Source organism: Mya arenaria, chromosome 9 (assembly GCF_026914265.1).
Source record: "Mya arenaria isolate MELC-2E11 chromosome 9, ASM2691426v1".
NCBI lineage: Eukaryota > Metazoa > Mollusca > Bivalvia > Myida > Myidae > Mya > Mya arenaria.
The window spans coordinates 11,887,414-11,914,786 of NC_069130.1; the positions used below are offsets into that span (position 1 = coordinate 11,887,414).

The 27,373-nt window shown below is 40.7% G+C and overlaps 1 protein-coding gene across 1 annotated transcript; it reads left to right on the forward strand.

Moving 5' to 3' along the window:
- Positions 1 to 9,732: 9,732 nt before the first annotated feature.
- On the forward strand, positions 9,733 to 13,411 carry LOC128246563 (L-rhamnose-binding lectin ELEL-1-like). The gene is made up of 3 exons (XM_052964822.1): positions 9,733 to 9,830; positions 12,382 to 12,578; positions 13,146 to 13,411. The coding sequence occupies exons 1-3, from the start codon at positions 9,773 to 9,775 to the stop codon at positions 13,239 to 13,241; spliced, it is 351 nt and encodes a 116-aa protein (XP_052820782.1). The 5' UTR covers positions 9,733 to 9,772; the 3' UTR covers positions 13,242 to 13,411.
- The last annotated feature ends 13,962 nt before the right edge of the window (positions 13,412 to 27,373 follow it).

Genomic DNA, 27,373 nt, shown 5'->3' on the forward strand with positions numbered 1-27,373 from the left:
GATCGGCTTCCACTACCTCAGCCTCTCATTGGCGATTGGCAACTCCCAAATAACATTTTATGGACAATTTGTGGTATTAAAATAGATTGGTCGGATCTGATCATAGATATATCATGACAGAACCGTTGATATTTTACCGACATTTCGTCCGAGCCCATTATTTCCCAAACATAAGATAAACAGAATGAAAATGAAATAAATATTAAAAAGGCTATGTTTTTCTTGAATGTTATGATGGGTAATAGAATATCCACTACGGCCTTGCCCTTGTTGCTGCTCTGCTTCTGATCTTAAGTATACCAATAAAACGCTAATGAAACTAAAGATGCACCCTTACTCCCAAATAAAATTTAACACAATTAATACAAATGTTTTAATGTAAAAAATATGGTTCTTATGAAGGATACCGAGTTTAATTTGCATGAACGATGCAGAAAAAGTGGCATTTCTACCTTATCAGACGATAGTAGATCACAGTACATCTTTTAGGACTCAAAAACCATTTAATAAGTTTGCGTTTTTAGCTTTTACATACACGGTTTCAATCTTGTTATCAGTAATTATTTTTACCATAAATGCGTAATTTAGTAAGAAGTTAAAAGGTTTATCACACAAAAATTATGTTTGTGAAACAATTGTATGTACTGATTTTGAATAAGAGTCATTTAAAGGGATGAGAAGTATTTCAGCGAATATGGCAGTTGAAATAACTGGAATAATCATGTCAGCTTTTAAAATTCAACAATACTAAAACACACATACACAACCTGAAAAAGCCCATAATTCCGGTTACTCATGTCGAGTAGGTTATCAACAAGTGAAATGTTAGTTGTTATTAACCGAAGGTCAACGTAGGGTCAATTCGCATGAGTTGTTTATCGCTCTTCTAAATTTCTATTGGTCAAGTAAATTCTCGCTTTACAAGTATTAATCCTTTGTGGTAAAGCTTCCTTTCGAATCAAGCCATCGTCAGTACAAGGTGTGTTAAAAGTTATGGAATTAATTTCATCGTCATTTAAAAAAAAAGAAGATAATTATAATACAACTATTTGATATAAATTATATTGCTTCGTCAAAATTAATTTTATAAGTGATATGTCAGTATCAGCAAAATATTTATCGGCTTCACATTATTATTGGTTTTATATGTCTGGTCATGATCGATATTTGCTCAGCTGTTTTTGACAGAGCGCACGTGGTCACCGGTATACTACGTAACTATACCTTGGTTTGCTATTGTAAAGCTGTATCTAAAACAGAATGGTAATGATAGCTCCCGCATAATCATCTGAGCTGACGCGTTCTGTCATTCGGGTTTTTGTTTTCAATACTTGACTTCAATATGCATCTTTTCAGCTCAGGGGAAATTAAAATTTATAACTGTGTGGGATAAGTATATTTTGTATGCAATAGTGATTTAGTGGTTCCGGCCTTGTCATAAAATAAATATCAGCTATAAGAACTGTAAGTGATATAAGCTGTGGTTAAAATAGATTTACTCGCTAATGGTTAATCATGCTGTCATTTCCTTGTTTACTTTTCTTTTTCGATTTATTGACATGTCTGAGACGGATCTTCGCGATATCATACACGAGCTGCGGACGGCCAAGCGCGCCAGGTTCGCCAGGTTCGAGACGGCCACGCCGGTAACAGGGAAACAGTCCACGTGCACACAGATGAACACCATGAACGCACCGCCTGCCAGCCACGTGGCTCAGCCGTCAGGAGCACCGACAAGCGCCGCGACATTTAGTGCCACATCATACAGCGACGCGCTATCCATGAGGTATTCGGACGTGCAGGCCGCCCAAAGCCAGAGTCCGGAGTTTACTACGCCCTTGGTGAATCAGGCACATTGTGAGCAAGGTATAACCCCCATAGTTAATGTACCTTTAGAGCAGGATGCAACCATGTATATGTCACCAAGCATACACAGCCATTTGGGAGACTCAGTGTCGGCTTCCATTAAATCTAAGATTATTTCTGGTAGCTATGTCGATTTTGCTCAATTATTAGACCAAGATAAACCCGTAAGCGCTCTAGATGATGTGAAACAATTATCAATAGGCCCGAACGGCGAAATTGCGCTTAGAGCCAAACCAAATACGTCCAAAATATCAAACATTGATCAATGGACCGACGCCTTTTTTGTATATAGCTCTTTATTCTTAACCGCTCACCTTAATAAAACCCAAGAGTTGCTGAAATACGGGCGAGATATAAGGCTGGCAGCTAAGAAATTTGCTGGACTTGGCTGGCTCGAATATGACCAGCAATTTAGAATGCGCCTCTCATTTGACCCATTGAGCTTTTCATTTGGTAAAATTGACAATGAGTTGTGGCTTTTGTCTATGGGCCCGTCACTCGCTGTCGTGAATAATGTAGGAAAACAAAATTCCACCAAATGTTTTGATTATAATTTAAGGCAATGCTACAACACAGCATGAAAATATCAATACTCTTGCCTGATATGTAACAATCATCACCCTTCTAGGTACTGTGCTTCAAATGGAAGAGGCTATAGTCACAATAGTGGCCCAGCACAGTTCCGTGGCGCAGCCTACCACGCGCGGCCCGCTTTCAACCGCGGTTACTTCCGCTCCGCCTTTAAGCAGTACCCTCGCTTCCCCCAATCAGGCAGACCACGTTATTGAATATCAAAAGTTAAAATCCCCTGGCTACTCACCTATTAATGTTGAACAATTATCGGTTTTTCTTTTACAATACCCAAATAGAGAGCACGCACAGTTATTAGAAAATGGTTTTAAACATGGTTTCGAGCTAGGATACTATGGAGAGCGGAAATTCTTTGACTCAAAAAATCTAAAGTCCGCTGAAATTAATCCGGCAATTGTTTTAGATAAAATTAATAAAGAAATTCAAGCAGGCAGAATGGCAGGGCCTTTCACTGAGCTACCCTTTTCAGATCTCCATATTTCGCCATTAGGGCTCGTCCCAAAATCGGACGGAGGGCACCGTCTTATTACCCATCTCAGCTTTCCGAGAAAAACCGGTGGTATAAATAGGGGTATTAAAGATGAAATTAAAACTGTGTCGTATACATCATTCGATAAGGTGGTTGATATGATTCTCGATTTAGGCCCAAATTGCTTATTGGCTAAAAGAGACATAAAATCAGCATTTCGGATATTGCCTATTAATCCGTGTGATTTTAACTTACTGGGAATGAAAGTATAAGGGGCAATATACATCGACCGTAATCTTCCGTTCGGTGTCAGCTGCGCCCCTTTCTATTTTGAGGTTTTCTCAACATTTATCCATTGGCTTGTAAAACATTATCAGGACTACCATCTCTTGACCACTATCTAGACGATTTTATTTTCTTCTGGCCCGATGAAACAAACGATTGTGGTATATTACTAAAAACATTTCATACAATTTGCAACGGAATTGGTGTCCCGATAAATGAAGAGAAAAGCGTAGGACCCACAACTGTTTTAATATTCCTTGGCCTTGAGATCGACTCTTGCAAAGTTATTATAAGGATCCCACTCGTTAAAATTGAGGAATTGAAGTCCTTGCTGTCACGTTATTTTAACAAGAAAAAATCACATTAGGTGATCTTCAGTCATTGGTAGGAAAATTGTGTTTCTTTGGCCAAGCTATTCGCTCGAGTAGAGCTTTTTTTTCGGCGCTTTTATGACTCTATGTCTGGATTGGAAATTAAATTTTACAAATTAAGGATAACGCAAGGCATGCGCGAAGACTTTCTTATGTGGCTTAGTTTTTTGTCAGAATTTAACGGCCTTTGTCCCATTTCTGAAAAGGATTGGTATGAAAATGAAAACTTGCAACTCTTTACCGACAGTGCGGGTAGCGCTGAGTTGGGCTGTGGGTGTTTTTTCAACGGCAAGTGGGCTTTCTTTCAATGGCCCAAGCACTGGATAAAAGATAATGTCATGAAGGACATCACATTTCTCGAAATGGTCCCAGTTGTTTTAGCCGTTTACTTGTGGGCGCCGCTGTTGGCAAATAAGCGAATCATTTTTCGTATAGATAATTTAGCGCTAGTCTCTATAATAAACAAGCAAACAGCAAAGTCAAAGCGGGTCATGAAGCTAGTGAGAAGATTTGTTTTGAAATGCATGCAGTTTAATATTTTCTTTAAGGCAATGCACATTGATACACATGCAAACGAAATTGCTGATTCCATTTCACGCAAACAGTGGCAGAGATTCCACCGGCTAGCACCTTTAGCTACTCGCCAAGAACAACTGCAAGAAAATTTTCTGTCGCTGATCTCAGAAATGAAAGTAGACGACTAATATCGTCGTCATTGTCAGTTAACACACTAGAGTCATATAATGTAGGGCTTAAAAGGTTTCGGGATTTTCGATTTCTGTATCAATACCCGGATACTTGGCCTCCGGAGGTCGATCATATTGTCATGTTTTAGTCATACCTTTCTTAAGAAAAGCTAACATACAATACCATTAAGCTCTACAAATGTGCGGTCGGATGCCAATAGAAGCTTTTCGGTCACCCAGACGCCACAGAAAATTACATTGTTAATCGTATTCTTAATGGCATCCAAAAAGGCAAACCGCCCTCTAGAACAAGGCTACCTTTACCGTTGGGCTTGCTAGAAAAAATAATTGGAGTATTACCTTTTGTTACCACCAAACATTATGAAAGTCAGTTGTTATCCGCTGCTTTTAGCTTAGCTTTTTTTAGCTTTTTCCGGGTGGGTGAAATCACTGTTACAAAACAAGAGCGAACAAATAGGGAAGTTGCAATTGATGACGTGTTTTTGGCCTCGCCAGAAAATGCTCTCATTGTGAATATAAGGGGTTCCAAAACAGACCAAACATCCCGTGGCCATAGTATAAAAATCCCGAAGGCTACTAAGAATACATGCCCTGTGTTGGCCATGAGGCAGTTTATTGCTAGACGGCCCAAAATCAGAGGCCCCTTGCTCTGTCATCTGGATGGCAAACCATTGACACGCGGTCAATTTTCAACTATATTGAAAAAGTGCCTCTCTACATTAATCATTTAGTATTCTAAATATAATACACATTCATTTAGAATAGGTGCAGCAACAACCGCCGCTTAGGTAGGCTGCCCTGTTGACATTATAAAGGCCGCGGGTCGATGGAAGTCAGAGGCTTATAAATCATACATCAAAACCGGCAACACACAGTCATTGCCCTGTTTAAATTAACGTTTTAATTTAGTGTGTAGTAATAACCGCCGTTCCGTTAGGCTGCACTACTATCTGGCATGTGAAGAAGTTTAATGGGTTTTAATAGTACATGTATACTGTTTCATTAGAATCGCAGTATCTATGATTTGATCATTTCTCTCATATCGTTGATTACTTTTAATTGATCGGAAACATTTTTTAAGTTTGTTTGTATATTCTTTTATGTTTAGGTTCTCCTAAGCACGTATGGGTTGTCATCTATCGTCAGGAACGCGTTCATGCATGCGTGGATGTCTGATCCTAACTTGAAAATGGAGTCATGCAAGTTGTGGTGGCAGGGTTACGGGGGCTTAGGCATTAAGGAAATGGAAAGAAAGATTAACCTTCTGAAACGCGTAAACATGTGCCAGCCAACAGCGATAAACTGTTTTTTATTGCGGTTGTTAATTTTAAGATTAATTATAATATCAAAATAGGATGACAAAACAGTTAATCATATATATCATAAATTTAAGGGTGAAATAATCTTAAGTGGCCAGCAGAGAAGTAAATATGTTTTTCTCGAAGTATAAGTTTAATATTAATGGAGAAGCAAGTCAAAGGTTAAAAAGCAGGTAAGGGGAACAAATGATTTAATGCACTGTGCAAAGTATGTAAATACAACTAATTTGTTAGAAAAAAAGTGTTTACTGCTCGACAAGATTTATGTTTGGATTTGTAACTTCATGACACTCTATCATACATAACGGGACATACAAACCTCGCGAAAACTCGCACTAGCAATAAAAGAACACCAGCTGGTTATAAATTCCCTTTGCCCTTGAAAGCATTTCTCCCGAAATGGAAATTTACCATAATAAAAGAACCTAGGTATCAAGTTAAAATAAATAAAACTACTTAAATGAAACCCAAAATAAGCCAAATAATAAGTAGCCTTTTATGGAAAACACAACTAATGGCATTAATCAAAAGGAACAATGTCATTTAATTGGTGGTAGTTTGCTGTATGAACTGTGAACTGAAGATTTTGCAGTTGTCGCCCTTGCATACTAAAACGGACTGCAGGATGTGAAATGATGAATTCAATTAATTTATCAAATATACAAATTTGTTCAAATTTCAAGATCAGTAAGAATGCAAGATTTTACTGGCAAATGTTATAAAAGAGTAATGGTGATAACATTTTTAAAATAGAAAATGATGAAGAACACTTTTTCAAGGTATATTAAACAAAATGATAATAAATTAATTTAAATACATAAGTATCTAAACTGTGAAATGTAATAGACACAACACAGGATTTTTTTAATTATATACCCATCATAAATAAACACGCAATACATATGGCAAAATACGGTAGTCCGTATTCCACTCCAGTGCAATACGGCCGTATTCAACTTTTGTGACGTCACGTCATAACAAGTATCGTTGCGTATGTTAAAATGACGTCATAAAACAAAATAGTGCGTCGTTAAATTACATTTATTATGGAAAACATGTGGCCTTTAATTGATCTAACCAGTCATGTATATATTAAAAGGGTTATTAGGACTGCGTTTTGATCCGTAATATCGTATTCGACCCTCGTGGATTTTTGCAGATTTTGATTTCACTCGGCTTTCGCCTTTATGAAAACCTGACATAATATACCAAAATAATATGTGAAACGAGCAACAATGCAATTATATATTGATTTGGAACTGTGTTAAATATTTCGATAAAATTCACTCATAAAAACTGAACTTGAAAGAATTAACATTTAGATAATATGGAATAAATATTAACCGCATGGTAATACCCTCGATATATAGTTCATAATACATAATTGCATTATATATAAGTGATAAAACCATACAACATATGCCATTATGAACACATATCAATTTAAGCGAAAACCAAATGTACCGATTAAGGTTGACAAGTGTGTGTATACCACGTGACAAATTGCGTCATATATGTTACGTCGGGAGACAACATTTTACTGAAAATGAAGACGGAAAACAAAGAAAACTTTTCTTTTACCACACCATTATAAATGAAACAAAGGACAGTCTATGCCTCTTAAATATCCCAGCCTGGATTGCATTACCGGAAGTGGATAAGATGATTAGTTTTATCAAATACTTCGACAAACCTGTTTCCAAAATTATGTTTTGACAGTGGTACTCCAGACGGCCGTTTTGTGAAAAGGTTTGTCGAAGTGTTTTAAGATACTAAACTCTCAATCAAACTCTAGTAGAAAACGAAGGCGGGGCTCCGTAAGCGGTGTCGACTGCGCTATGTTTCATTTAAAATGGTGAAGAAATTATGAAGTTACCTTTGTTTAAAGTCTTCATTCTAAGCAAAATGTTGCCTTCCGACGTAGCAATCATGACGCAATTTGTCATGTGGTATACACACACTGTTGACTATGGTTCACAATGGACAATATTTAAATCAAAGAAAGGTAGAAAATCGCGGTACATAAATTAAACTGTTAGAATGCATAACACACACACACGCACGCACGCACGCACGCACGCACGCACGCACGCACGCACGCACGCACGCACACACACACACACACAATGTTTTTACAATAATTACACAAATAGCTTTGGAACGACCGACTCTCTATATCTGTCTTGAGCTTTTTTGACTCGCCTCGGCATGGGCTGTGGATGATCTGGATTAACTAAAGTAGCATATACACCTCGACTAAAATCTAGAGAGACAACGAAAAGGGGATTCGCATTCACCGAATTTGATGTCATAGAATAAGTCGTAGAGTTGACAGGGACTGAGCTTGAAAACGACAGACTGGAGTTTGGAAAATGAGGTTATTCGCCCTTCTTTTAGTTTGATCACTCTCCGACCCGCAAATACAAAGGAATCTGAAGGAATTCCGACAGCAGTGACAGAGACAACTTGTTAACTTCAGCGTTTATAATCAGCAGACACTTTGAAACATTGATGTTATGTATCAAATATTCTAATTTTCCGATATAATCTCATATAACAAGTTCATTCCGTGACTCGCTGAATGAAATATTGATTTATGTTTTCATACGCAATCTTATTGTTGTTTTTTAAGCTATATGAACAATTCCAGAAACAGTTTCTTTAAAAAAGACCAGAAGTATAAACTTTTTATGTTAAATGTTTGTTAATTGTGAGTTCTTAAAATGGGATGCTACGAATACATATTTATTGCAATTTAGACATATTTTATCCTGACATACACTTTTATTATTGAGTTATGCTGTTAAGATATTAGGCAAAAGTCATGATGATTCAAAAGGGATCTCTTTCCCTTAACATTATTTTCCTTGCCCATGGAGTTGATTTGCAAAAGTACACGTACCAGTTTGATAAAGCTTTTGTTTTTAACATATGAAATACTTATTTGTATTCAATGTCATGACTAAAACATGTTAATTTATTCCCCTTAAGCAATCGTTAACAGGTTTAACTTTTCAAGCTTTCGTACAGCCTAACAATATTTATTTTTGAGATATTTATAACATTAACAATAATAAGTAGTATTTAATATATACATATTGCTATCATATCATATGTTCTTTTAAGGAACTGCACTTTTAACCTTTTAGTAGCGCAATGAACCCTTAATTTGAACTTTTAACTGAGTTCACCTAAGTCAAACTAAAAGTAAACGTGAGCTCTGGTTAAAATGTTTTATTTTTGCTAACAAATGACAAATTGCCTGTTTGAGGGGTTTAAGAAGTTAACAACTAATGCGACATTAACGTAACCTTGAAGCGTTCTTAAATGGACTAAAAATATTCTTTAACTGGCGAACAAATTTTCAATGGTTTTTAATATAGTAACTTCTATAACTATCTTCCAACTAATATATATCAGACAGATACGCAATAAATAATGCTTTTTTGTAATAAAACTAAACATATTATTATGCCTTGCGGTTGTTTAAATAGATATATCAGTAAAATACAAAATGATCGTTCATTGTTTTCAACCAGTTAAATAATATTTCTATATGTATCACTGTTCTGAAACTAAAGCCCGCTCTCAATTCCAAATCAAACGTCATCGCGCACCGTGCTTGGACACAATTTTAACGACGTCTTTACCTTCAAAACAGTGAAAATATCAATTTGATTTGTTCAGTGTTTCAAACAGTGAAATATCAATTAACCACTGGAAAGCATATAAAAATGTACCGCTCTTACATAGAAGAAAACAATTATGTCCAATATCCGTAAATTTTAAATACGCATTATTTTCTTGCTCTTATTATGTTATGTATGAACGGTATTTATTTCATTTTAACTTCTTATGACAAAGTACCATTGATATGAGGACTATTTTCCACAATATTCAAAATAATTGCTTTCAAATGTGAGTCCCTGTCAAATGTGAAGTAGTCTCTTTGACTTTAAATGTATTACGAGAAAACAAAATTAATGTTGTTTTTCTTATCATATTAATCAACACTAATGTGTTTTTTTATTATACCGTCCAATCAGCACTTGACTTATGCAGAACTATCCGGGCTTGTCGCTATAAATATAAGGATGCTGTCAACTATAACAAACAACACAAGACGAATTTCAAGTTGATGAACACTTCTGAAAAAGAGCAAAAATGAACACAGTTGCTGTATTTCTGTTTGCCGTATGCGCATTGCTGGCTGTTTGCTCAGGTATGTTTTTTATCGCATACATAAATATTATCCGATATTAAGTCTTGCTAATTAATCATATTTTCTTTTTTACGTGATTTAATGTGTGCTTTTTTATCATTCTTAGTTTAAATTTGACCGTTTGAAGTTTAAGGTACGTCATAACTAAAAAGTAAGTATATGATATGGTCCAGGATGCCGTCACTATATAACAAATTGAGAATGCTAATTCAGATTGATTTTTTGTTTAAGTCTGAGTGATACGCATACTTTATAGTCTTTTATTCAGTCAAATAAATGAACACAGGGAGTAAAAAGTATATTACTATCTCAGAGATTATTTTTTTGACTGGACCAGATCTTGACTGTCTTCTGGCCTGATGCAACATGAATTTTGTAAAAACTAACGGATCCATTCGGAGCTCAACCTCGGATTTATGCCAGTACATGAGCAAAAGTAGTTCGTAAAATTTTGAGCAAAGTGTTTATTTGCAAACATAATTAAGATTTCCAAGAGTTTAACTGCTTAATTAAATTACTACACGATCTACTTGCAGCGGACTTAAAAAGATACGATTTCTGACATTGTAAACCGTCCATATACATCCGAGGTTGTTTTCGATAAAAATTGCCAAGGAGCTCCGAACGTAACGGTTCAAACCTTCAAAGAGAGTCAAATTTCTTAGGAGAAACGGGACAAACTTTTTTATTTTTTTAATAAATATTATAGAACAAAAATGAATTTTAAAGTGAAAATCGTATTAAATGAAAACAAACACATGTTAAACGAACATAAGTTTTGAGTAATAATCCTTAACTACTAATTTAATAATGCATTTATAAAAATGTTAATTACGGATAATTAATTTAATAGCTGAAAATACAAACATATGAAATGACTGGTGGGTCCTAAATAATTAACAGTGATCAACCGTCGTCTCCTTAGGTAGAAATACCGTGTTTTCTGCAACTTTCGTTCAAACTGCATATGGCATTCTTCATAAGAATCACTTTATTTCGAGATTTTATCATCCTTTTCGCTAAAATAAAACAATTGTACCAATTGTGGTACTGCTTATTTGGAAGAAAGACATGTATAGAAAAAAACAATTGTTTGTGTAAAACATTTATGTAAATACGGATTGCTGTCATTGGTTATGCAATGGACATGGATGTTGTTAATCAAGAATGCGATCTATGACGTCGACACCGTCGATTTGTTCAACTATTTCTGTTTGATACCACTTCTTTCTCAAAAAGACGCATGTCACCTTTATTATAAAAACGTCAGAGGATTGGTGACTCTGATGATTAAGGACGTGCACACCTTTTTCTTTTAACGTACTTTAATGTGTTCAAAAAATCAATGCAAATTCCCGTATTCAGGATTGATAATAAAAAGAACAGTTTCTGAGCAGAACGTTCATTGTTTCGAGTGTAATATAACCGTTGGCAACCTGATGTAAGTTAATTTAACATTGACGTCAGTTTGCACAACTTATATACCGACAAACGTGTAACAGAAAAGGAACATAATCTGGTGATGAATGTATAATGAGATTAAAATCATTTACATTCGTTGCCTGCAATATGTATATGAAAAGCTACAGAAACAAGCTCAGTAGGCGAAAGTTTAACCATAAACCCCGTTTAATAGCACAGGGTCAACGCATATACAGAGGGTATACACGCGTTTATAAAACTAGTAACTTTCTTGACCTCGTTTGATATTTGCTTTGTATTAAATTGAAACTCATGTGAGATCCTGTTGCCATTTCAATCAAATGCAATCGTAAACGGCTATTAACAAAACATAACATCGCTTTTAAAACAATTAAATCAAGCAAAACCACCTTGCACACATTAAATATAAAGAAGGACAGTGTATTAAAGGTTCCGGTGATAAAAGATATAAAGATAAAGATATAAGAAAAACATGTCATCGATGAAGAGCTGCCAGGACTTTTCTTTTATTTTCTCCCACTTCAAATAAGTAGATCTAAATATTTGGCCATGCTGGAAATCCGCACATTGCCAATGGTCAATATAAAATTATTCCTGTGTGTAAACATACATTAAAATACATTTTTGTTATTCTTTACTTAACTGAGGTAGGAGAAAAAGCATATACCATTGTCGCTGGGTTAACCATGTTTTCACAAAAAAGTTATTTACGCTCGGGATGGGATGAACCTATCTAACGCACACCCTCACGCAAACATTGTTGACAATTGTCTTCTGACTTTTCCACTTTCAATATATCTGATCGGTTTCACGACGCATTTTATACAATAACGATGGCAAAAAAACCCCATAATTTCCTTTCAAACTACCAGCTTATGTACAATAGGTAGAGCAGATACACAAAACAATAATACACATACAAAAATCGTTCAAGTGTTCTAGTGGTTATAGTTACGGGTTCGATTCTCTTCGGGATAAGTGTTCATGTTCTCTCTAAAAGTCACCATTTCTAAATAGAATGACTCATATGACATTTCAGCCATTTTCACAATTGATTGAAAATAATTTGTATTAACTAAACTTATCTTTTTTTTGCACACCTCATCAGCCAAGAGACATGTGTTTATCTGCGAGAGATCGAGTGGTCCCATAACGTGTGCCGCTGGACAGAAAATGAATGTGTTAAACGCCTACTACGGAAGGACACACGGCAACTCCATCTGCAAGAGTTCTCTTACATCCAACCAGAATTGCAAAGCTTCTGGCTCCGAAGCCAAAATCAAGACAGCTTGCCACAATCAACAGGTAAGTTAGTTGAAAGCCTTATTGATATTACCTCGATGATTAATTGAGTACGCAATTAATATAGGACGTATCACTCTCTTGTGCGCAATTTGGTAGTATCTAAAATGGCAGTCTGGTGGTAACTTACTCAGGACAGGGATTCAACTGCCTGGCAATTTCCTTCTCTATAGTATGTCTAATTACCATGTATTTTATGTACTGAGTAAATTGAGGCGCTGATTTTCTATACTTTGCACCAAAGATGTAGAATTTCATCAGCACAATTAAGAAATTAGTAATCGCTGTGTGTTTTTCATTGCTGACTTTTCTGAAGCTGATAATGTGTTAATGTTAAGTTTAAATTAATATGATAATCTTTTAAAAATTGATTTAGTCTACTCTATAGTAGTTGAATTTTCGGGTACTCCCGAAAAAGATGTTCCAGTGTTTCAATATGGGATTAATTTTGTCATGCGATGAAATACATAATTTACCATTGAACCTGTGTGGAGTAGTATAAGTTTGACTGGTTGTTCACACTTGTGACATAATTTTATTCAATTGCAAATGTGTTTTATCATTCATCAGTCATGCAGCTTGATAGCAAACAACGGAGTGTTTGGAGATCCCTGCGTTGGAACGTACAAATACATTGAGATGGAGTTCGACTGTGTGAATGCATAAAACAACCGGACATATATATCAATGAAGATATGACGAAACTTCGAATAGAAAGAAAACGACAAAAGACTGGCCTCGAGGTGTTAGAAGATCAGGTGTTTTGCATCTTCTCTTCCACCTGGAGTTTATACATCAATGCCAATATAGTATTGCATTGACTCTATCACAATTTTGAAACAATAAAATATCATTTAAAACTGTCTTTACTTAAGCTTATTCCGAGACAGAAGAGTTTTGTCTGCATGTATACCTTTATAATTGCTTATATACAATGTATGGAAATTTAGCCAATTGAAATCGACATTATAAGAAGTATGTGTCTATTCATTTAGATGAGTACTGATATTTCCATGTTTTACTTTTAACTTAAAACGTGTAGCCTAGTTGAGATTTTGTATGCTATAGTTTCAAGTTACGTATACAATCAGTCAATATGTGCGCATGCGTACCAAACGCTTTTACGTAGGATTTAGGTCTTATATTACTAAAAACAAAATTTCAAATTTCGTTAGAACAAAAGGCCCATAATCACAAAGTTTACAAAATTTCGAAATAGACAAAGAGGAACCACTGTGGTTCGAGTCAGCGTCGAGGACGACGGAAATGACAATATGCTGATAGAGGATCCATACTTTTGTCCCCGCGGCATATCCTGCCGTCCATAGATGTCTAATGATAGCTTTAGAAACCGTAAAACAGACCATGATTTAAACTTAAAAGACAAAAGGTCAATTACGGACACGCGTCCGATCAGGCAGTTCAAGGCCTGATCCTGGGCATAATAATTATTGTAGTCAAAGCGATTACGATTATGACGATGACTATAATTCGTTTACCCTCCTTGACTCTGATGCTGACTAGGTAAACATGCTCATGAACATTCATACATGATCATTCCTATATCATTGAATTTAGCCACTTGGAATGCCAACGGAGTCATGTCCAGCGCAAGTTATTTAAGCCACTTCTTGGAAACGAATACCATCCAGGTATGTGGGTTTTCAAAGCACTGGCTATACAGAGCAAATTTGTCATTTCTCGATTCTATAAATAATACGTATATGAGCTATGAATTTCCCGATCCCGACCATATTTTTGAATCAAAAAGTCACTTGATTGCTTTACATATTGTGAAATTTTGGAGGATCATGCAACAAATGTTTCTACCCATAGGCCGATAATCTGTAAACGTGCTCACTTCCTACCAAACTAGGAGCCGTTAACCACTGGCACAACGTCAAACTAAAAATATAGATTATTATAGGAACTTTCTAGAAAACAGCGAGGTCCTGCGTCTTGCGCTAGAACTACCCGTTGTTTCCACACTAGATAATGAAAACATCTATTCGGGTATCGCTGTGATACTGAATGTAACCACTGACTTGTTTATCCCTAAAGAAAAATCAAACTGCATATAAAACCATAGTGGAATGAAAATCTTACAATACTTCACAAAAAAGATGGAAGTTGCGCGGGCAGCTTGGCTTACCAATGGACAGCCACCCGACGTCACTTTTCCAGAAGCTACAAACATTGCAAACAGTTAAAAGCAATATTTCGTCGAGCTCATGTCATGAAGTTCACGCATTTAGAGAAAAAGAAGAAAACAGAATTAATAGTGCCGCTGACCTTGATATCAATGAATTCTGGAAATAAGTAACAAACACAAATAAAAAAGAACTTTACACCTGGCTTTGACATGAATTTTGATGGCAATAAAGTTTCATGCCCCGAACGTATTAACCAGGGATAGAAAACATATTTTTCTCAGTTATACTCAGTGAACGAAGATAAATCTTTTAACACCGAATACTAAACGTTTAGTGAAAAGAAAATGAATGATTTAACAATACGTGTACATTTAATAATACACGTCAAGCAAGAATTTATATCGAAAGGGTTACATCAGCGCTAAAAACATGTAAAAAAGAAAGCTTGTGGATATGACAATTTGTTTTATGAAAACTAAATCCACTGCGGAAATCTCTCAATTAAATGCATAGCGAAATTGTTTAATCATATGGTAGAATTCTCGCACACTCCAACATACATGAAGAAGGGTGTGATTACAGTTCTGTTCAAGGGAGGCAACAAAATAAGATCTGACCCGTTAAGTTTCAGAGCTATCTCCCTTGGTTTTACTATTAGTATGTTTGAACCTTTCGAAAAGGCCGTTTTAAACCTTCTTGAAAAATACGGTTCTATACAGTTACATCCCTCTCAAGGCGGCTTGCGATAAAATGTAAATTGTACAATGACGTCATTTATGTTACGTGAATACATTTACAAAGCCTAGGAAAAAAACTGCTTACGGGAGCAAACTCTGGAGCGATTCAAATCAGTGCTCCCCTTGGAAAGAGTCCTCGTTTCCAATCAATTCAAAATATCATTGATTAAAAAATCATTTTCTGTCAATAATTTTACGCTGATCCACATATGAAATATAAAATTGTCTTTGTCAACAGACTTTTATCATTTATATCACAGCCTATAAAAGCTCAGTGTTTTATCCAAGACATATGTAGTATTCTAGGCAAATACGACTTCTCATTATACTTAACGAAATGTTCTCTTTCTTCCATGTTTCCAAAACAAATACGTTTGGAAAAGATTTTGCAGATCAACTATTGATAAACATGTTACAAACTCGTGAAAAACTAAGAATAAGCGATGGCGAAAACCTCAGACTATTCTCCCTTTTTCACTCAAATTATGAATTCTGTCTGATATGGCGATTTCTTAATAGCTTTTTGTGTATAAAAAATGCTTCTCAATTTTCGGTTTAATATGCAAATTATTTGCAAGGAAATACAACATTACATGTTATCATTGTGACGCAGTAACAAATGAAATTATTCTGCATAAGGTGTTCTTTTGTCCATATTTTGAAAATGCACTATGCCGAATATTGTCCAAACTTATAAACCTTTAAGGTGAAGATCACTTTAGACGCTTGATTTTATCAAACCTGACCAATCATCTTAACATTTTAAGAGGATTCACCGAGCTCGACATCACTGATGAATGTCGAATCAAGTGTTTTGTAGTTAGTTAGTTTTTTAGTGTTGAATTGTGCAAGAAGTATAGATTGACATATACGCCATTGTTACCACAACACAATGATAAAGTAACTTTAATGCAACCAGACGATATGCGTCTGTTACTGTCGAAATATCAGATTGAATGTTTGTGTGTATTGTAAATACGCTCATGCTTTATATGTGTTTATAATGTTTATTTCTATGTGTTTTGTTGTTTTTTCTATGTGTATGCTTTGTATTGCATATATTTGTAAAGCTATGCTGCTCTTCACCTATGGAGGATAAACATAATAAACTAAAAGCTATCGAAACACTAAACATTATCACTCAGATAAAAGTTTAATCCAGTAAATATAACAAATTGATAAAAAAAATCTGATTTAGTGAATAAAAATCGTTTTTTAACATCTAAGTGAAATGCATACATTTGTGTGTAAATTTGTTTTAAAAAGAACATAATATTTCGATGTTATTGAGAGAGTTAATTATAATTCGGTTCTTTATTATCATATTCCCAACAACTTAAAAGTGTTTCTGTGAATGCAAAAATAGAATTTAAACTGTTTTGTAATGCTCATTCGGGTAAATACATTTTATATTAATAAAATGACATTTCATGTTGGCAAGGACAAGTGAAGACTATGTAAACAAAAGTCATTTGTGTAATAAATGTTTTGTACATGTATTAATTATTGACAATCACATGGACAAAGGTATATTTACTGAAAAGTCATGAAAGGTTTCGGAGCCTAGAGAATATTGATCAACAAGTAATCTAGGGTATGACGGCTTAGCGAAATTGACCAACCAGTCACCACATGTACTGGGGCCATAGCGATAATGACCGACCAGTCAACACATAAACTGGGGCCTAAGCGATAATGACCGACCAGTCATCACATGTATGGGGGCTTAGGCGATATTGACCGACCACTCACCACATGCATTACGGTCTAGGCGATATTGACCGACCACTCACCACATGCATTACGGTCTAGGCGATATTGACCGACCACTCACAACATCTACTGGAGGTCAAGGCGATATTGACCGACCACTTACCACATGCATTAGGGCCTTGGCGGTATTGACCGACCACTTACTACATGCATTAGGGCCTTGGACATATTGACCGACCAATCACAACATGTACTGGGGGTCTAGACGATATTGACCGACCACTCTCCACATGCATTAGGGTCTATGCGATATTGACCGACCACTCACCACATGTATTACGGTCTAGGTGATATTGACCGACCACTCACCACATGCATTAGGGCCTAGGCGATATTGACCGACCACTCACAACAAGTATAATGGCCTTGGACATATTGACCGAACAATCACAACATGTATTAGGGCCTAGGCGATATTGACCGACCACTCACAACATGCATTAGGGCCTAGGCGATATTGACAGACCACTCACAACATGCATTAGGGCCTAGGCGATATTGACCGACCACTCACCACATGTATAAGGCCCTTGGACATATTGACCGACCAATCACAACATGTATTAGGGCCTAGGCGATATTGACCGACATCTCACAACAAGCATTAGGGCCTAGGCGATATTGACAGACCACTCACCACATGCATTAGGCCCTAGGCGATATTGACCGACCACTCACAACATGCATTAGGGCCTTGGACATATTGACAGACCAATCACCACAAGTATTAGGGTCTAGGCGATATTTACCGACCACTCGCCACATGAATTGGGGCCTAGGCAATATTGACCGACCACTCACCCCATGCATTAGGATAAAAGCGATATTGATCGACCACTCACCACATGCAATAGGGCCTTGGACATATTGACAGACCAATCACCACAAGTATTAGGGTCTAGGCGATATTTACCGACCACTCGCCACATGAATTGGGGCCTAGGCAATATTGACCGACCACTTACCCCATGCATTACGATAAAAGCGAAATTGATCGACCACTCACCACATGCATAAGGGCCTAAGCGATATTGACCGACCACTCACAACATGCATTATGGCCTAGGCGATATTGACAGACCACTCACCACTAGCATTAGGGCCTTGGCGATATTGACCGACCTCTCACCACATGCATTAGGGCCTTGGACATATTGACCGACCACTCACCACATGCATTACGGTCTAGGCGATACTGACCGACCACTCACAACATGCATTAGGCCCTAGGCGATATTGACCGACCTCTCACCACATGTATTAAGGCATTGGACATATTGACCGACCACTCACCACATGCATTACGGTCTAGGCGATATTGACCGACCACTCACAACATGCATTGGGGCCTTGGACATATTGACCGACCAATCACAACATGTATTAGGCCCTAGGCGATATTGACAGACCACTCACAACATGCATTACGGTATAGGCGATATTGACGGACATCTCACAACATGCATTAGGGCCTTGGACATATTGACCGACCACTCACCACATGTATTAGGGCCTAGGCGATATTAACCGACCACTCACCACATGCATTACGGTCTAGGCGATATTGACCGACCACTCACAACATGCATTAGGGCCTTGGACATATTGACCGACCAATCAAAACATGTATTAGAGCCTAGGCGATATTGACCGACCACTCACCACATGCATTACGGTCTAGGCGATATTGACCGACCACTCACAACATGCATTAGGACCTTGAACATATTGTCCGACCACTCGCCACATGTATTAGGGCCTAGGCGATATTGACCGACCACTCACAACATGTATTAGAGCCTAGGCGATATTGACCGACCACTCAGCACATGTATTAGAGCCTAGGCGATATTGACCGACCACTCACCACATGCATTACGGCCTAGGCGATATTGACCGACCGCACACCACATATATTAGGGCCTAGGCGATATTGGCTGACCAATCACAACATGCATTAGGGTCTATGCGATATTGACCGACCACTCACCACATGCATTAGGGCCTAGGCGATATTGACAGACCTCTCACCACATGCATTAGGGCCTTGGACATATTGACCGACCACTCACAACATGCATTAGGGTCTAGGAGATATTGACCGACCACTCACCACATGCATTAGGGCCTAGGCGATATAGACAGACCAGTCACAGCATGCATTAGGGCCTTGGACATATTGGCCGACCACTCACCACATGCATTAGGGTCTAGGCGATATTGACCGACCACTCACCACATGCATTAGGATCTAGGCGATATTGACCGACCACTCACAACATATACTAGGGGCCTAGGCGATATTGACCCACCACTCGCCACATGCATTAATGCCTTGGCGATATTGACCGACTACTCACCACATGCATAAGGGCCTTGGACATATTGACCGACCAATCACAACATGTATTGGAGCCTAGGCGATATTGACCGACCACTCATAACATGTACAGGGGGTCTAGGCAATATTGACCGACCACTCGCCACATGCATTAGGGCCTTGGCGGTATTGACCGACCACTCACAACATGCAATAGGACCTTGGACATATTGACCGACAACTCACAACATGTATTGGAGCCGAGGCGATAATGACCGACCACTCACCACATGCATTAGGGCCTTGGACATATTGACCGACCACTCACTAAATGCATTAGGGCCTAGGCGATATTGACAGACCACTCACCACATGGATTAGGTCTAGGCGATATTGACCGACCATTCACCACATGCATTAGGGTCTAGGCGATATTGACCGACCACTCACAACATGTACTGGGGGTCGAGGCGATATTGACCGACCACTCAAAACATGTATTAGGGCCTAGGCGATAATGACCGACCATTCGCCACATGCATTAGGGCCTTGGCGATATTTACCGACCACTCACCACATGTATTTGGGCCTAGGCGATATTGACCGACCACTTACCACATGTATTGGGGTTTAGGTGATATTGACCGACCACTCAACACATGTGTTAGGGCCTAGGCGATATTGACCGACCTCTCGTCACATGCATTAGGGTCTAGGCGATATTGACCTACCACTCATAACATGTGTTGGGGCCTAGGCGATATTGACCGACCATTCACCACATGTATTATGGTCTTGGCGATATTGACCGACCACTCACCACATGTATTATGGCCTTGGCGATATTGACCGATCACTCACAACATGCATTCGGCCCTAGACGATATTGACCGACCACTCGCCACATGTATTGGGCCTAGCCGATATTGACCGACCGCTTACCACATGTACTGGGGGCCTAGGCGATATTGACCGACCACTTACCACATGTACTGGGGGACTAGGCGATATTGACCGACCACTCACAACATGTATCTGGCCCTAGGCGATAATGACCGACCACTCGCCACATGCATTAGGGCCTTGGCGATATTGACCGACCACTCACCACATGCATTAGGGTCTAGGCGATATTAACCGACCACTCACCACATGTATTGGGGCCTAGGCGATATTGACCGACCACTTACCACATGTACTGGGGGCCTAGGTGATATTGACCGACAACTCACCACATGCATTCGTCCCTAGACGATATTGACCGATCACTCACCACATGCATTCGGCCCTAGACGATATTGACCGACCACTCACCACATGTATTAGGCCCTAAGCGATATTGGCCGACCACTCATCAGATGTATTAAGCCCTAAGCGATATTGAAAAAACCACTCACCACATTCATTCGGCCCTAGTCGATATGGACCGACAACACACCACATGCATTAGGGCATAGGCGATATTGACTGACAAATCACCACATGTTTTATGCCCTAGGCGATAGTGACCGACCACTCACCACATGTATTAGGCCCTTAGCGATATTGACCGACCAATAACCACATGCATTAGGGCATAGGTGAAATGACCGACCAATCACTAAATTTACTGGGGGCCTAGGCGATATTGACCGACCACTCACCACATGTACTAGGGCCTAGGCGATATTGACCGACCACTCACCTCATGCCCTGGGGGCCTAAGCGATATTGACCTACCACTAACCACGTGTATTAGGGCCTAGGCGATATTGACAGACCACTCACCACATGTATTGTGGCCTAGGCGATATTGACCGACCACTTACCACTTATACTGGAGGCCTAGGCGATATTGACCGACCACTCACCACATGTATTAGGGCCTAGGCGATATTAACCGACCAATCACCACATGTATTGGGACCAAGGCGATATTGACCGACCACTCATCGCATGTATTGGGGCCTTGGCGATATTGACCGACCACTCCCCACATTTATTAGGGCCTTGGCGATATTGACCGACCACTCACCACATGCATTAGGCCCTAGGCGATATTGACCGACCACTCACCACATGTATTAGGGCCTTGGCGATATTGACCGACCACTCACCACATGTATTAGGGCCTTGGCGATATTGACCGACCACTCACCACATGTATTGGGGCCTTGGCCATATTGACCGACCACTCACCACATGTATTAGGGCCTGTGCGATATTGACCGACCACTCACCACATGTATTAGGGCCTAGGCGATATTGACCGACCACTCATCGCATGTATTTGGGCCTTGGCGATATTGACCGACCACTCACCACATGTATTAGGGCCTTGGCGATATTGACCGACCACTCACCACATGTATTGGGGCCTTGGCCATATTGACCGACCACTCACCACATGTATTAGGGCCTGTGCGATATTGACCGACCACTCATCGCATGTATTTGGGCCTAGGCGATATTGACCGACCACTAACTACATGTACGGGAGGCCTAAGCGATATTGACCGACCACTCACCACATGTATTAGGGCCTAGGCGATATCGACTGACCACTCACCACTTGTATTGGGACCAAGGCGATATTGACCGATCACTCATCGCATGTATTGGGGCCTTGGCGATATTGACCGTCCACTCACCATATGTATTAGGGCCTTGACGATATTGACCGACCACTCACCACATGCATTACGGCCTAGGCGATATTGACCGACCGCACACCACATATATTAGGGCCTAGGCGATATTGGCTGACCAATCACAACATGCATTAGGGTCTATGCGATATTGACCGACCACTCACCACATGCATTAGGGCCTAGGCGATATTGACAGACCTCTCACCACATGCATTAGGGCCTTGGACATATTGACCGACCACTCACAACATGCATTAGGGTCTAGGAGATATTGACCGACCACTCACCACATGCATTAGGGCCTAGGCGATATAGACAGACCAGTCACAGCATGCATTAGGGCCTTGGACATATTGGCCGACCACTCACCACATGCATTAGGGTCTAGGCGATATTGACCTACCACTCACCACATGCATTAGGGTCTAGGCGATATTGACCGACCACTCACAACATATACTAGGGGCCTAGGCGATATTGACCCACCACTCGCCACATGCATTAATGCCTTGGCGATATTGACCGACTACTCACCACATGCATAAGGGCCTTGGACATATTGACCGACCAATCACAACATGTATTGGAGCCTAGGCGATATTGACCGACCACTCATAACATGTACAGGGGGTCTAGGCAATATTGACCGACCACTCGCCACATGCATTAGGGCCTTGGCGATATTGACCGACCACTCACAACATGCAATAGGGCCTTGGACATATTGACCGACCACTCACAACATGTATTGGAGCCGAGGCGATAATGACCGACCACTCACCACATGCATTAGGGCCTTGGACATATTGACCGACCACTCACTAAATGCATTAGGGCCTAGGCGATATTGACAGACCACTCACCACATGGATTAGGTCTAGGCGATATTGACCGACCATTCACCACATGCATTAGGGTCTAGGCGATATTGACCGACCACTCACAACATGTACTGGGGGTCGAGGCGATATTGACCGACCACTCAAAACATGTATTAGGGCCTAGGCGATAATGACCGACCATTCGCCACATGCATTAGGGCCTTGGCGATATTTACCGACCACTCACCACATGTATTTGGGCCTAGGCGATATTGACCGACCACTTACCACATGTATTGGGGTTTAGGTGATATTGACCGACCACTCAGCACATGTGTTAGGGCCTAGGCGATATTGACCGACCTCTCGTCACATGCATTAGGGTCTAGGCGATATTGACCTACCACTCATAACATGTGTTGGGGCCTAGGCGATATTGACCGACCATTCACCACATGTATTATGGTCTTGGCGATATTGACCGACCACTCACCACATGTATTATGGCCTTGGCGATATTGACCGATCACTCACAACATGCATTCGGCCCTAGACGATATTGACCGACCACTCGCCACATGTATTGGGCCTAGCCGATATTGACCGACCACTTACCACATGTACTGGGGGCCTAGGCGATATTGACCGACCACTTACCACATGTACTGGGGGACTAGGCGATATTGACCGACCACTCACAACATGTATCTGGCCCTAGGCGATAATGACCGACTACTCGCCACATGCATTAGGGCCTTGGCGATATTGACCGACCACTCACCACATGCATTAGGGTCTAGGCGATATTAACCGACCACTCACCACATGTATTGGGGCCTAGGCGATATTGACCGACCACTTACCACATGTACTGGGGGCCTAGGTGATATTGACCGACAACTCACCACATGCATTCGTCCCTAGACGATATTGACCGATCACTCACCACATGCATTCGGCCCTAGACGATATTGACCGACCACTCACCACATGTATTAGGCCCTAAGCGATATTGGCCGACCACTCATCACATGTATTAAGCCCTAAGCGATATTGAAAAAACCACTCACCACATTCATTCGGCCCTAGTCGATATGGACCGACAACACACCACATGCATTAGGGCATAGGCGATATTGACTGACAAATCACCACATGTTTTATGCCCTAGGCGATAGTGACCGACCACTCACCACATGTATTAGGCCCTTAGCGATATTGACCCACCAATAACCACATGCATTAGGGCATAGGTGAAATGACCGACCAATCACTAAATTTACTGGGGGCCTAGGCGATATTGACCGACCACTCACCACATGTACTAGGGCCTAGGCGATATTGACCGACCACTCACCTCATGCCCTGGGGGCCTAAGCGATATTGACCTACCACTAACCACGTGTATTAGGGCCTAGGCGATATTGACCGACCACTCACCACATGTATTGTGGCCTAGGCGATATTGACCGACCACTTACCACTTATACTGGAGGCCTAGGCGATATTGACCGACCACTCACCACATGTATTAGGGCCTAGGCGATATTAACCGACCAATCACCACATGTATTGGGACCAAGGCGATATTGACCGACCACTCATCGCATGTATTGGGGCCTTGGCGATATTGACCGACCACTCACCACATTTATTAGGGCCTTGGCGATATTGACCGACCACTCACCACATGCATTAGGCCCTAGGCGATATTGACCGACCACTCACCACATGTATTAGGGCCTTGGCGATATTGACCGACCAGTCACCAGATGTATTAGGGCCTTGGCGATATTGACCGACCACTCACCACATGTATTGGGGCCTTGGCCATTATGACCGACCACTCACCACATGTATTAGGGCCTGTGCGATATTGACCGACCACTCACCACATGTATTAGGGCCTAGGCGATATTGACCGACCACTCATCGCATGTATTTGGGCCTTGGCGATATTGACCGACCACTCACCACATGTATTAGGGCCTTGGCGATATTGACCGACCACTCACCACATGTATTGGGGCCTTGGCCATATTGACCGACCACTCACCACATGTATTAGGGCCTGTGCGATATTGACCGACCACTCATCGCATGTATTTGGGCCTAGGCGATATTGACCGACCACTAACTACATGTACGGGAGGCCTAAGCGATATTGACCGACCACTCACCACATGTATTAGGGCCTAGGCGATATCGACTGACCACTCACCACTTGTATTGGGACCAAGGCGATATTGACCGATCACTCATCGCATGTATTGGGGCCTTGGCGATATTGACCGTCCACTCACCATATGTATTAGGGCCTTGACGATATTGACCGACCACTCACCACATGCATTAGGGTCTAGGCGATATTGACCGACCACTCACCACATGCATTACGGTCTAGGCGATATTGACCGACCACTTACTACATGCATTAGGGTCTAGGCGATATTGACCGACCACTCACCACATGCATTAGGGTCTAGGCGATATTGACCGACCACTCACCACATGCGTTACGGTCTAGGCGATATTGACCGACCACTCACAACATGCATTAGAGCCTAGGCGATATTGACCGACCACTCACCACATTCATTACGACCAAGGCGATATTGACCGAATACTCACCACATATATTAGGGCCTAGGTGATATTGACCGACCATTCACAACATGCATTAGGGTGTAGGCGATATTGACCGACCACTCACCACATGCATTAGGGCCTAGGCGATATTGACAGACCTCTCACCACATGAATTATGGCCTTGGACATATTGACCGACCACTCACAACAAGTATTAGGGTCTAGGAGATATAGACAGACCAGTCACCACATACATTAGGGCAATGGACATATTGGCCGACCACTCACAACACGCATTAGGGTCTAGGCGATATTGACCGACCACTCACAACATGCATTAGGGTCTAGGCGATCTTGACCGACCACTCACAACATGAACTGGGGGTCTAGGCAATATTGACCGACCACTCGCCACATGCATTAGGGCCTTGGCGATATTGACCGACCACTCGCCACATGCATTAGGGTCTAGGCGATATTGACCGACCACTCACCACATGCATTAGGGCCTAGGCGATATTGACCGACCCCTGATCATATGTATTGGGGCCTTGGCGATATTGACCGTCCATTCACCACATGTATTAGGGCCTTGGCGATATTGACCGACCACTAGCCACATGCATTAGGGTCTAGGCGATATTGACCGACCACTCACCACATGCATTAGGGTCTAGGCGATATTGACCGACCACTGACCATATGTATTGGGGCCTTTTCGATATTGACCGACCACTCACCACATGTATTATGGCCTTGGCGATATTGACCGATCACTCACCACATGCATTCGGCAATAGGCGATATTGTCCGACCACTCACAACATGTATTAGGCCCTAGGCGATATTGACCTACCACTAACCACGTGTATTAGGCCCTAGACGATATTGACCGAACACTCACCACATGCATTAGGGCCTTGGCGATATTGACCGACCACTCACTACATGTATTAGGCCCTAGGCGATATTGACCTACCACTAACCACGTGTATTAGGCCCTAAGCGATATTGACCGACCACTCACCACATGTATTAGGGCCTTGGCGATATTGACCGACCACTCGCCACATGCATAAGAGTCTAGGCGATATTGACCGACCACTCACCACATGTATTGGGGCCTAGGCGATATTAACCGACCACACACCACATGTATTGGGGTCTTGGCGATATTGACCGATCACTCACCACATGCATTCGGCCCTAGACGATATTGACCGACCACTCGCCACATGTATTGAGCCTTGGCGATATTGACCGACCGCTTACCACATATACTGGGGGCTTAAGCGATATCGACCGACCACTTAACACATGTAATGGGGGACTAGGCGATATTGACCGACCAATCACAACATGTATTCGGCCTTCGGCGATAATGACCGACCACTCGCAACATGCATTATGGCCTTGGCGATATTGATAGACCACTCACCACATGCATTTGGGTCTAGGCGATATTGCACGACCACTCACCACATGTATTGGGGCGTAGGCGATATTGACCGACCACTTAGGACATGTACTGGGGGCCAGGGTGATATTCAGCGAACACTCACCACATGCATTCGTCCCTAGACGATATTGACCGACCACTCACCACAGGCATTCTGCCCTAGACGATATTGACCGACCACTCACCACATGTATTAGGCCCTAGGCGATATTGACCGACCAATCACCACATGTATTAAGCCCTAGGCGATATTGACCGATCACTCACCACATGCATTCGGCCCTAGACGATATTGACCGACCATTCAACACATGTA

Bases quoted from the DNA above. Each gene is read 5' to 3' on its own strand.
- LOC128246563 (XM_052964822.1), top strand. From the start codon at position 9,773: ATGAACACAGTTGCTGTATTTCTGTTTGCCGTATGCGCATTGCTGGCT. The intron at 9,831-12,381 runs GTATGTTTTTTA...ACACCTCATCAG, and splicing joins ATTGCTGGCTGTTTGCTCAG to CCAAGAGACATGTGTTTATC. The intron at 12,579-13,145 runs GTAAGTTAGTTG...ATCATTCATCAG, and splicing joins CAGCTTGCCACAATCAACAG to TCATGCAGCTTGATAGCAAA.